The sequence below is a fragment of the Camelus bactrianus genome, chromosome 5 (assembly GCF_048773025.1).
Source record: "Camelus bactrianus isolate YW-2024 breed Bactrian camel chromosome 5, ASM4877302v1, whole genome shotgun sequence".
Lineage (NCBI taxonomy): Eukaryota > Metazoa > Chordata > Mammalia > Artiodactyla > Camelidae > Camelus > Camelus bactrianus.
Genome location: NC_133543.1, coordinates 88,822,665 through 88,835,399, shown reverse-complemented (window position 1 = coordinate 88,835,399; position 12,735 = coordinate 88,822,665). Strand labels below are relative to the sequence as shown.

The 12,735-nt window shown below is 52.8% G+C and overlaps 2 protein-coding genes across 3 annotated transcripts; one reads left to right on the top strand and one right to left on the bottom strand.

The window, feature by feature from the left end:
- Positions 1-1,506: 1,506 nt before the first annotated feature.
- Positions 1,507-6,815, bottom strand: RETREG2 (reticulophagy regulator family member 2). The gene is made up of 9 exons (XM_074364335.1): positions 6,394-6,815; positions 5,995-6,101; positions 5,246-5,276; positions 4,754-4,889; positions 4,258-4,342; positions 3,806-3,949; positions 3,551-3,645; positions 3,245-3,380; positions 1,507-3,003 (listed from the first exon to the last, which is right to left on the bottom strand). Exons 1-9 carry the CDS (start codon positions 6,672-6,674, stop codon positions 2,384-2,386), a joined length of 1,635 nt encoding a protein of 544 aa, XP_074220436.1. The 5' UTR covers positions 6,675-6,815; the 3' UTR covers positions 1,507-2,383.
- Positions 6,816-6,963: 148 nt separating this feature from the next.
- On the top strand, positions 6,964-12,598 carry CNPPD1 (cyclin Pas1/PHO80 domain containing 1). 2 transcript variants are annotated; one of them, XM_074364338.1, is made up of 9 exons: positions 6,964-8,016; positions 8,253-8,340; positions 8,793-8,901; positions 9,443-9,524; positions 9,689-9,809; positions 9,895-10,023; positions 10,598-10,659; positions 11,034-11,151; positions 11,381-12,598. In XM_074364338.1, exons 2-9 carry the CDS (start codon positions 8,272-8,274, stop codon positions 11,924-11,926), a joined length of 1,236 nt encoding a protein of 411 aa, XP_074220439.1. In that variant the 5' UTR covers positions 6,964-8,016; positions 8,253-8,271; the 3' UTR covers positions 11,927-12,598. The 2 variants fall into 2 exon arrangements, with proteins under 2 accessions (XP_074220439.1, XP_010947103.1); XM_010948801.3 differs by lacking the exon at positions 6,964-8,016 and having other exon boundaries at positions 8,091-8,340.
- Positions 12,599-12,735: the final 137 nt, after the last annotated feature.

Genomic DNA, 12,735 nt, shown 5'->3' with positions numbered 1-12,735 from the left:
GTTTACGAGCAGCAGCATTACATTATTACTGATTGAATGCATAGTTAACTAAAGTGGACTGCCCTCCCCCACCAAACATAAACATGTAACCAACTTGTTTCCCCCAGCCTGTTCCTCTGTACTTCTGGTTTTTTGTTTAGCCTAATTGTAGGTTTCTGCTCATTTTTGCTCATTTTTCTTTCACTCATAAGAAAAGCTTTCCTCTGGTCTCTTTCATCATGGGGCAGGTAACGGCCAGGACACCTGATAATGAAAAATCATAGACAAACATATAGCAACCATCAGACCAGGAAGAGTGTTAAGAATGGACTCTCATCAAACTCCAAACCTATGGTGAATGTTCTGAGCCAAATACAGGCTTCTGGCTCTAACTTCAAACTGAAAGTTTAACAAGGAAAACGATTAAAGGTGGGGCATATGGTAGCCACTATCTTTCTCATTAATCCTACTTTTCTTGAATTGCTTGTTTGTTGATTAGAACTGTCTTTCCATTTTTTTCTGAAATTTCTAGATGATTACAAGATCATGCTCCTTCACTGGCACAAGACAGGGCCTTTGAAACCCTGAAAGGCAAATGTGAAACAAATGGAAAGGGAAGAGTTCTCACACCTAGGGGAGATGTGACACAGAACTCAACCTCAGAAAGTCAGGTAGCGTTTTGCCACGTGGTCATCTCCAGCTGAAGGCCAAGGACATGAACTCATAAAAAAGGCCATCTGCCCATTTCTGAGCTTTCCTCTAATGCTGTTCTTCCCCAAAGAGCAAGGATTGTTAAGAGACTACTCTGTGAAGCTGAGATAAGAGATTGGTTCTCTATAATTCACACGTCCTTGAGCATCTTCCTTTTTGTGCCATTAATGGACAGGGCTTCCTGCCCCAGGGCAACTGCTGGAGCCAAAATGCTTCGGTTTGGATCCTGGCTCCACCAGGTACTAAGACCATGACCTTGGGAAAGTTAACCTGATTGTAAAAATAGAGTTAATAACACTCTCTCTCAGGGTTGTGAGGAATGAGTTATTATAAATCACCTAGAGGAGTGCCAATCACATATCCTGCATTCAATTAGTGTTAAGACATCTATTTCTTTATTGCTCCTTAGCCTGGAATCAGTTTTGATACAAGTATAGGTCCTGCTTGTTTGGTTCCTGAGTATATATATATATATAGACTAAGGTAGTTAATTGTTAGCACATGGATGCATAAGGACTTACAACAGTGTTAAGATTGTGGGCGACACTGTAGAAAACAATTGTTATGGTCCCAAATTTCTACTGATCGGGAAGCCAAAGCAATTTCCTCCTGCATACACTTTATTTGTACATACTAAATCTCACTAAGACTATCACACTGTCAGATACCATGGCTAAGGGCAGGTTAAGGCCGGCAGGGTAATCTTTGCTTCTGGTAAGGTACATCAACAGCCAGGAGCAACACTGGGGACAAGGAGGTAAGGGCAGAGCACAGAGTGTGGAGACAGCTCACAGTGAGGCAGGTAGGCAGCAGCAGTTCTAGCCCATCAACTTTATTTTCCCAGTCAACACCTGCACAGATGTTACTGTCCACTTCTCAACCCTGGTAGGGGGTCCCACCACACTTGGACCATAGCCCAGAGAAGCAGGTCTCTTCATTCCTCCCTAGGATAAGAAAGCCCCTCACCCCACAAGACAAAGCTCCTGCTCACTAATGTAGTGCTGGCGCATGTGCTGTGGGATCCTTTCTCTCATCCTGTATCATTAAAGGCCAGGATGAACTAGGGCAAGGGTGTGTGGAAATTACATGGGCTGCAGTGACCTAAATGCATGACTACTGACCTGACCCACCACCCCAGGTTTCATCTGTACCTCCCAGACAGGAGCCTCCCTAAAGCTTAGCTGGGGCCTGCTGGGAAGGAGGAGCTGGCAGAGTAGGGATTCAGCTACTAAGGACAGGACACAGCAGGGAAATAAAGCAGAGTGGAGCATGAGATAGGAGAGAAAAAATGATAAAGTGCCTGAACTAAACAACCAAGTGGGACATGAGGACAGAGCAGCACAGGTCCCTGAGGATAGAAGGAAAAAGAAGGGGAAAACCACAAGGGCTTGGGGCATAGTGGAATGAGACTAGAGATGAGGCAGGGAGGCAAATGAGAAGGACTCCCCTAGCCCTGTTCACATCCACTAACCCAAATGTAAAATTATTTACAGACTTAAAACCAATCCCAGGTACTGTACCAGGCCCGGGGCGGCAGCAGGCAGGCAGGCAGGCAGGCAGAGGGTGAACTGGCTATGGTCAGACAGCCAGCTTCCCCACGTATTGCTCCTCCCCATAGTAGTAGGGAAAGGAGGGAACAGTGACATCCCTGGCCAGGAAGCCCTACTGTGCCTGCAACTCCTTCCCCCATGGCTCATGGCTCTGCCATGGCCTGAGCCTCTTGGTCTGACTGTACCAGAGACAGGGTATTGGGCCCTAGGGGTGGAGGGGGTGGAGCATCAGGGGGCTCTGGGGATGTCTCTGGCCCTAACCCCAGCTCTGCATTCAGCTGTTCCAGCTCCCCCTGATCCAGCAACTCGAAGTCCTCAGTGGTAAGTGCCTCTTCTTCCTCAGGTGCAGGCAGGGGCTGGGGTGAGTCCTGAGGAAGAGATGGGAGTACTGATGGGGAGGGGACTGGGTCACTTTCAGCAAGGCAAAGTAGGGGTGACAGGGTGCTGGGTAGAGCAGTGAGGTCACCACTCCCTGACTCCGGGCTCAATGTCTCCACTGGTCCTCCAGAGGAAAGCATCACTCCATCTGTGGGAGACCCTGCCCCATTGAAGTGCGTGTTCACAAAGTGAAGGGGGGATGAGAGCCGAAGCAAGGTTTCCTTGGATGCCACATCTTCCTCCTCCAAGTCCAGGTCTTGCCTTGAGAGGGCCTGAGGGGGGCCCAGCAAGTCTTCGGGAGGGGCCAGCTCTGTCTCCTCTCCCTCACCCAGCTCCCGACTCAGGGCCTCCTCTGGCTCACTTGGCAGGCTCTGCTGGTCCAAATCTGTGCAGAAAACAAAGAGCCAGGAATGGGCCTGCAGTTCTGAGTAGCTGCAGCAGGCCAATCAGTTCAAGGATGAGAAGTCAGGACATGGAATGCTGGACCAGACCTTTCAAGAGCTTGGAGCAGAGTTAGAGGGTCAGGTCCCCAGAGAAAACATTTATGGGGGCAACCACCAGAGAGCACAGCCAGCATCCCACAACAGGGAACAGGAAGACTGGGAGGGACCAAGGGTTGCCCATACCCTCTGATACATCAGTTAGTTGTGGAGTTGTTGCCCGGGATACAGAGAAGCCACCACTTTCCAAGATAGAAGCCTCTTCATCTGACAGCTCTGAGTCTGTAATGGCCAAAGCCAGGGCTGTTTTCTTCACATCCACCTGCAGGAAAACCAGGATGAACACAACAGGTGAGGGGATAAGAGAGCCCATTTTCCAGGAGCATCTCTGCCCCCACCAATGACTCCCACTCCCTTAAGAGGTGGCTGCTCTAAAGCAGGGCAATTCTCCCCCAGCCTTCTACTTGATCCCCCATCTCCCTTGGACCTCACCACAGGGGAGAAGCCAGCCAGTTCTGCTTCACTCTCACTCTCTGTCTCCGCCAGTGGCTCATCACCTCCAGGGGGTGCATTCTTCCCCTGCCGCTCTAGAGAAGCAAGAAGAGCAGGGCAGTGACCAAGCAGGGACAGTGGTGGGGACAACATGTCCAAGAGTCTGGAGAGCATCTAAATTCCAGGGAATTTCACAAGCCAAGTCCTCCCCCACTCTCCACCCCTGTCCTCTCCTGGGTCATGGGATCCCCTTACTCCTCTTGTCGTGTTTGTGATGCAGGGCATCAGCTTCTGCCTTCATGCTGTAGTCCAGCTGCATGAGCAGGGGCTCCAAGCGAGTGTACATCCTTTGGATCAGCTCATGATAAACCACCAGGGGCCACAGCAGGATACTCAGCACTGGGGGTTAGAAAATCCACTCAGAGCTCCCTATGCCTATTTCCCAAGGACCCTCATTCAACTGATGCCTACATAGAAAAGCCTAAAGGAAGACTAAGTCCTTTCCTGAGACTGTGCCAACCTCTTCCCACATCCACTGCCTTCCTCCCTAGATGACTCTTCCACTGTTACTAATACTACAGCAGCCCCTGAAGATCTCTATAAATGGCTAACTGAACAAGAGAATGTATGATCCTCCTCTTGAGTCAGTCCAGGGAAAGAAGACCAAGAGAGGACTTTCGAAAGGGCAGGGGTCAGACCCTACTCACAGACAATGTAGGAAATCATAATCCCCGGAACATAGTGTCCCAGCACAGCCAACACAGCACAGCCAGAGCAGACGCGAGCACAGAACTGCAGAGAAAAGCACAGGGTCTAAGAGGAACTGTAGGCTGAGGTAGGCACCCTGCTCATCTGGGTAAGAAATATTGCTGATCAATTGGTGGAAGGAGGGGTATGCCCTCCAGGAATGTGGTGCTCCAGTTTAGTCAACAGGATGCCCAAGACCATCAATTCAGGAAGTCTGCAACAGACACTGCCAAACACCTAAAATTTAAACTTGTCTGCCTTGGCAAGTAACAGTGTCAGAACATCAGAAGCATATTCTATCTCCTGTACCAGGCTACTAGCTGTAAACATTGCCTCAGGAAGGCACCAGGCCTCATCTTCAGCCTCCAGCCAGGGAGTTCACACTGTTCCTCCCCTTCCCCCCACCTCTATTTCTCCACAGTGTAGAGAAATGTTGTGTGACATGCGGGAGGTTACCTGAGCTGGATTCTGCCTCTTGTACTGCAGCAGCTCCTGCAGGTGAATCTGGAAGGTGAGCCAGCTCTCAGCCAGGTATCTGCACAACTCGGGCACACTGAGCAGGTGCGGCCGGGCGCCTGACCCCGCACCCTCACTGGGGAGACATGATATGACCCCTGGAGGCCTCAGACACCAGCTTGCTAGGCACTCAAATCCCTCTGAGAAAGCCAATGAGATCTTTAGTCTAAGGAAGGGACAACCCCACCTCCCAAAGGGAGGCTGTCCTGGTCCTAGGAAGCAAAGCCCAGCGCTCCCAACCCTCTGCCCTGAAAGGAGCAGGCATGCAAACATCTATGCAAGAACCTGGAACCAAACTTGTTATCAGTGCATTCACTATGCTGGAGTCTGTGCCTGCAGAAGCTGCAGTGTTGCCCTAACCATGGTGGTGACACTGGCCCCAGAACAAGACAGGGTTTGGACATTTGTCTTCAAAGGGTGGCCTGCACTCACCTGTCAGAGTGTGGCTCCTCTGGGGATGATGCTGTAGAGAGAGGAGGGACACAAGTTATTAAGTGGCAGAGCTCCAAAAAACACTCCCCAAGGCAGAAACAAGTGCCCTTCCTTTGCAGTCCCAGGGTGCTTTCTTCAAATGCCATTTGCAGAAAATGTTACATTGTTATTGTCATTTATACACGTCCCCTTCTTTACACTTAACCTTTCTCAACAACAGGCATCACATCTTATTCATGTTTATATTCCAAACAACCCATTACAGCCCAGCACCTAGCTGCTCCAAAATATCTATTAGGTAAAGGTGTGAACAACAAGTAAAACACAGTATGAACTAATATTCCTGCAAATCCTATCATTGTGAAGCCCTACCATAAGCAGGTAACGTGTATTAACTCATTTATTCTCCACCTCCTTATGAAGCAAGTTCTATAGTCTCTGTTTCATAGATGAAGAAACAGACAAGGAGATCGAATGACTTTTACAAGGTCACGTACATGGTAAATGGGAAAGCAGGCTGTGGAACCCAGGCAATCTGGCTGCAGAGTCCACAATCTTAACTACTCCACTCATAGTAACATTAATTCCGAGAAAAAGGAAATTCTCTATTTCCTAACTAGGGGGAAATTGTGGTGCTTGGGAGGCAGGTGGCCTGCTGTACATTTCCCTCACCATTCAACCCAGCCAGGGGGGTCAGGCGCAAAACAAGTGCACAACGGGGCTTGCTAAATGAATGAAGTAACACTGACCTGAGATGTCAGGGAGGAAGCGAGGCGGCCAGAGGTCCAGCAAAAAATAAGCCAAAAGTGAGATGCTGAGTAGGAAGAAGGGCCGTAGGTTGGACGAAGACAGCAACCTTAGGGAGAGACAGGCACCTCAGCGGTGAGTGGGTGACAGAGGCTCCTACATCCATCGCTAAAGGTGGAAAAGCGCCCACTGATGGGGGAATGGGAACCTCCAGGCCTAACTCACTCGACACCTGAAGACAGGAATGGGGCAACCCAGGCGGACAACACCCTTTAAAAACCGGGAGATGGATCAGTCCTCCAGGGCGAGCGTGAGCCCCAGAAAGGCAAATGGTACTCGGGACCCTCCCGCCCCCGCTCTCCCGCGCAGCCCGGCCCCGCCCCCTCCTCCGCGGCCGTTACCAGAAGAGGCCATTGAGCGCAGCCGCCGTGACCAAGCTGTGAAGCGGCTTCTCCCACACCAGCAGCCGCTGCGCTGCTGCCAGCACCGCCTCCCAGCCGCGGAGCCGCAGCCACAGCGTCGTGGCCAGGCGTCCCACCGCCTCGGCCGTGGCTGCCTCCTCCTCCGCCTCACCGGTGGCCTCACCCATGCCTAGGCTCAGACCCAGGCCCAGCCCGAGGCTCAGGCCCAGCCCCGGCCCCCCACCTGCGCCGGTGTTACCACCGCCACCGCCACTCGCCATAGCCCCGCCGCAGCCGCTGCCCGAGCCCGCGAGGAGCCAGGGCTGCGCGGCCGCCGCCGGGGGCGCGTCAGGCGGAAGGGGGCGCACGCCGCGGAGAGGGCCGCGGAGGCAGCGGACGGCCGTCACGTGACGGCGGAGCGACGGTCCCGTCACGTGATGCGCCCTACCCGCCGGGATAGGGCGGCCCGCGCCTGCGCGCAGGCGGCTGGTAGTGATCCTGCTCCAACGCAGGTGCGTGTTTTGGCTGTGCTGGGCGGTGCTTGCTTTTTCCTGACAGGACTGTAGCCCTGCGATTCCCCACCCTAGCCGGTTTTCTTCTCCCTAGGTAGGCAGGGCGGTTAGGGAGGCTGGTCCTGGCCCGGTATTTCTGTTGTGATGCGGCCCGAAGGGGCAGGAAATGGGCTCCCAGATGCCCAGAATCCCCCGGAGGATTTGCTTCTACTCTGGAAGGGCGGCGGCCGTCCCATTACTCAATTCTTGACGTACTGGTCCTTCCAGGTCCCTCCTCTTAGCGAATAAACAAACACCAGCGCGTGACTCGACAGACTCAAAAACTACTTCACCTGCTCCGAAAAGTTTCCTTCCCATATCTTTATGTAAATTCTTCCACCTACACTCAGAATGCCTTCTAATCCCATGCCCAAGCAAGAGAGTGGGGTGTGGGAGTGAGTTTAAAAATAAAACCCCGTTTAGGTGCTGTTTATTCTTTGGGGTACATGTTAACACCATTTATTGAGATTTACCAACGTTAACAAGCGCCTTATATTCCCTTGAGATCATTTAATCGCTGCAGTAACCCCACAAAATACGTAATTAGGTCCAAAAGTACAAGCTATACCAAAAGGAGGCTATACAGTAAAAAGTAAGTGTCCCTGCCACCTTCTACATAATTCACCACTGTTAAGTTTCTTGTGTACTCTTTCCGAAGCTTTTTATCTACGTTACTGTGTGTATATGTCTCCTCTTAAAAAAAAAAAAAGATTGGGAGCAACTCGCTGTCCCGCGTCTATGTTTATTTACATTAACATCTATATCGGTACGAAAAGGCCAGCCGATCTCGTTCATCCTCAGTGTGCCACGGTGCCCTAGGAACAGTCCCGATTTCTCAGATGAGGGCACGCTAGGGCTCAGCGATGTGACTTGCCCGGGCTCAGTGCAACCAGGAATTCTAGCCCAGCTTCTTCTTGGCGGTTGGGACCCGTGGCTTGGCCCAGCGGGCAGCAGGAAGTGCTGGGCGCTGACTCGCCAGCGACACCCCCGCTGCTTGTAAACGCGGGACAGACGCGCTGCGCGGTAAAGACACCGAACGCGTCCTGCAGCCGGGTCTCCTCTACTCCGTGAGGTGAGCGGCCGGACCCTGGAGCTCCACGCCCGGAGCCCAGAGCCCCGCCCGGGGCGGAACAGGAAGAGGCTCCCGCCTGCCCGGGCCCCGCCTGCCAGCGCTGGGGCGAGTGGAGGGGGGCTACGCCGGCGAGGGCGGCGGCCCGCGCGAGGAAGGCCAGCGGGCAGGTGGACAGGCGGTTAGGGACGGCTCCGCGGCCCCCTTACAACTCGTTCCCTTCTCTTACCCCTTCGTAGGGTGGCGGCTGGCTGCGCGATGGACCTGGCTGGGCTCCTGCTGGACGAAGAGGGCACTTTCTCCCTCACCGGCTTTCAGGACTTCACAGTGAGAGCGCGGTCCGCCCCCTCCCCGGCCTCCCCGCTCTAGGAACTGGGACCCCGGGAACTCCCCTCAGGGCCCGAGTGGGGCTGTGAGCTCGCCTGATGGCTTTGCCGGGGAACCAGGCTGTATCTGCAGGAGCCGTGCCTACTCGAGGCCCTGGCTGCTTGGGCCCCGAGGGAGAGCCGCGGGATACAGGAATGGGGTTAGGGGTGGCCAACCAGCGCCCTTCTCGGAGAACCTCTCCCGGGGAGTCCTCAGTGGAGGACAGTTCGTCCCCCTGTGGACTGACTGCCATTAGCAAACAACTCAGAGAATGCAGGGCTGGGTGGGGCACGGGCCTTACTATCAGTGAGGCAGGCCTGCCGCCCCCACACCCCTCTTCTAGCCCGGAGCCTTGATCTCCATCATACTCTTCCCTGCCCTTCACCCTCCATTACCCTCCTGCTCTGTTTCAGTTCCTCCCAGGACACCAGAAGTTGAGTGCCCGGATCCGAAGGAGACTCTACTATGGCTGGGACTGGGAAGCTGACTGTAGCCTGGAGGAACTCTCCAGCCCTGTGGCAGGTTAGTGTTGTGCGGCTGAGCAAGTGAGAAGCCTGAAAATGGGATTGTCAGCTGTCACCAAAATGTGTCTAAGTGTACCCTATGAGTTACACTGTTTCTTCATAGCTAGTGCATTGGTACCGGTGTAAGGACTGTGTTTGTATTTCACTTTTTTTAAATGAACCTAAATGAGTAGGAAACATTGTTGTCTTATTAATCTCTATTACGCTTGATCTGTATACCAGAAACTTAACTTCCCAAGGATATCCATCATCTGTTTCCCATATAAACAAGGTATTTGTTTATCTTTTCAAATGAAATAGAGTGGAGAACAAATCTAGACAATTTCAGGTGACAGGAAAATAAGACTTCCTGCTTAAAATTCGAACTTGGAACGGGCTTTTTGTTTCAGCGTGGGAGAATTTGATCTCTATTTTGTTACTGTGATTCTGTCCCCAAGACCCCACTCAGATAATGTAGATCTGGGTCTTCTGCTGATAGCAGTGGGGGCTACTGTGAGGAAGTTGTTTACTCACTCTGCTTTCCTTCTGCCCCCCTGCAGACATTGCTGTAGAACTGCTCCAGAAGGCAGCCCCCAGTCCTATTCGTCGGCTCCAGAAGAAATATGTAGCCCATGTGTCCCGGTGAGCCTGCAGTTGAGGGAGACAGAATGAGAGTGTTTGGGCCTTAGAGAGAGGGGAATGGTTATCTTTAAAGAGAAGTTGTAAAGGTACAGGGATGAGCATCATAAGAGTTATAAGAGCTGACAGACCCTTGGGTTTAATTACTGATTTTTTCTGCTACCCAGGGAGGCATGCATCTCCCCATGTGCTATGATGCTAGCTCTGGTGTACATTGAGCGGCTCCGGCATCGAAACCCAGACTACCTACAGCACGTATCATCCTCTGACTTGTTCCTGATCTCCATGGTAAGATGCCCCCTTCCCTCCATCTCCCTGTTGAGCCAGGAGCCAAATGTGAGCTCTACTGATACCACCTCTGACTCCTTTGCAGATGGTGGCCAGTAAGTACCTCTATGATGAAGGGGAGGAGGAGGAAGTCTTCAACGATGAATGGGGAGCTGCTGGGGGTGTGGCCGTGCCCACTCTCAATGCCCTGGAGAGGGGCTTCCTGAATGCCATGGTGAGTAGCTGTTCTCTCTCTTGCTCTGTTGCCCTGGCCCATCTTTATGTTCCTTTCATCTTTTGTCTGTTCTCTCCCAACCTACTGTTGTCTCTTCATTTCTCTTTCTCCTTGTTCTCCTTGTGTCTTTCCTTGTTAGTGTCTTTCTTTCTAGCCTTTCTGGACTAAGCACAGCTTTTGGAAGTTCCTGGCATGGTGAGGTCAGAAATGGAGAATTCTCCACCCCTACCCATTCCTCCAGGCCGGACAGGGTACACTCTGAGTCAGAGCTTATCTTACTGGGCTCTGATTATTTGTTACCAAACTTTCTCTGTGCTTAGATTCTGAGCTCCCTATAGGCACAGACCATTCCTAGGATTATTTTTTCCCCTTATCCTTAATGGAGGATACAATGTGAAACCAGATATGCAGTGACTAACTAAGTTAGTACATAAAAGCTTTTGGAACAGTGTCTGGCACATGGTTAGTAAGTGTTACCCACAGTAGTGGTTGTAGTTGCTACCGTGGCTCTGGTTATTAGCTGGCCGTGGCTCGTATCCAGCCTGGTTTGGTTCCCTACTCTTCCTGCCCACAGGATTGGCGTCTCTACACTGACCCTCGGGAGATCTTTGAGGTGCTGAGCTGGCTGGAGAGCTGGTAGGTTCTAGGACTTAGGAAGAGGGGCTCAAGGGATTTGAGAGCTGAGGCCTAAGCCATACGAGCTAGATGGAGATGAGGGTCTGTGTAACTGGGGGGAGAGAGAAGACAGGAAAGAGGATCACCCAAGGTAGTAGTTCCCAAACCTGTCTGCTGCCCTCTTTGTAATCACCTCCGGAGGGGTGGGAGAAGTTCATTTGAAAGACAGATCTTGGTCTCACCCTCAGCTTCTGGATCAACAGGTAGCCTAGGAATCTGTACATTTAACAAGTTGCCCAGTGTTTCCTGGTGGGTCCTGAGGGGAAAGAGGGGTGCCAGTGGGCCAGCTATGGGAGAACTGCAGACCCTCTCTATCTTTCGTCCCCTTCTCACAGCGTGGCTGAGCAGCAGGGGCGGCGGCGGGGCTGGTACACCTACACAGACCTGTGTGTGCTGCTGGAGCAGCCCGCCTGGCAGCTGGCCCTGGGATCCCTCTGCCAGCAGCTGGCAAAGGTGAGGAGGAGTCAGGAAGGATCGGGGGCTTGAGCTGGCTGGTGTGTGGGATGGGATGATGGAAAACAAATGCAGAAAGGCTCAGGAGATGGGGTTTGCGAGTAGTTAGTGACAAAGAACTCTAACTTGAACACAAGTGTTCAGAGATAAGGGGTGGGTGTGTTAAAGACAGGAGTAGGTTTGGGGGAAAGGGATTTAGCTCTGACCTATCTTACCCCCTCTCCTGCAGCTGTCCTGCCTGTTAGCTATGGCATATGTGAGCAGTGTGGCCCTGGCTGTGGCATCGATGGCTGTAATACACCAGTCCTTGGGGCTGTCCTGCAGTCCCCCACCTGGCCCCCCAGACCTTGGACTAGCCACCAGGTGCCTTTTGGAACCCTGCATACCTTCTCCTGTGCCACAGTGCCTGCCATCTCCTGCTAACATCTCCAGCTGCCTGGAAGGCGACGTAGGGCTGCACTCACTCTGGGGAAGTCTTCTGGCTTCACTGACTCCCCAGCCATTGCCTCCCCCAGATCCTCCTGCACCTCCCACTCTTCTCCATAACTGCCCCCTTTGCCAGAAGCTCCAGAAAGACTCCCCAGCCTGCCGTGCCTGCCACCACCTCAACCATACTGTCCCCACCGGGCCCCCCAGCCCATGGTACCACTCCCATGGCCTGGCTCCACCCTGGCCTTGGAGCCCAATGCCCCCTCTGCTCCCACAGCCCCAGCAGTGTTCCCTTTTCAGCATCATGGAACTGGCCCGCCTCAAGTCTTTCATTTTCCCCGGCTAGGTAGGGTTCTGAGGAACACAGTAAGAGGATTTGGGAGTCCCTGAGAACCTGGAGGAGCAGAGCTTGATCTGGGTCCTTGGCTGGTCCCCTGTCCTCCTGGGTGATGGAGCTTAAGAGGGTCATAGGGCAGAGGGACTGAAGGTCATTTGCTCTCCTAGACCTCCGTGGTCAGCTGCTTGGCCAGAGCAGTGATGGTGCCAGGGAAGGTTTCAGCTTGCTGACTGGGGCATGTCACAGGTGGGCAGGGGAGAGACCCCCATCTCTCTGTCACCCCTGGTCTCTTCTAGACTTTTGCTTTTGAGTTTCCTAGGATGGGGCAAGGGAGAGAGGAAATTTTGACCAGGGTCTGTGTGATGTCCCTGAGGCAAGAGAGGCAGGGACTGATAGGGCCAAGGTGGGAGCTGCTGAGGGAAGGCAGGGTGAGGTGGGAAACCCTCTCCACACCTGTCTCTGGGACGAAGTCTAGAGGAGCCAGGGGCTACTGGGACCTCAAGGCTGAGGGTTTGCCGTCTTGTCTTCCAACCTTCTCTTCTTAGTCCCCTGCTCCTGAGCTTCCCTCTCTTCCTGTTCCTCTCCTGGTGTTCTCTTCACAGGCTTCTCTGGCCACCTCTTTGTATCTGGGGTTTTCATGCTTTTGTAGAACTAAGGTTTCAATAAACAGTTTCAGTTGCATGGCCTGGACTCTTCCTTCTGCGGCAACCCTCGAAGAGCTTTCCCCCATATCTGCCTTCTCAGCCTCCCTACTTCCTGGCACCATCATCTTGCAACTCATTCTCTCTGAGCCCCATTCCAGAATGTCCCTGTTGTTT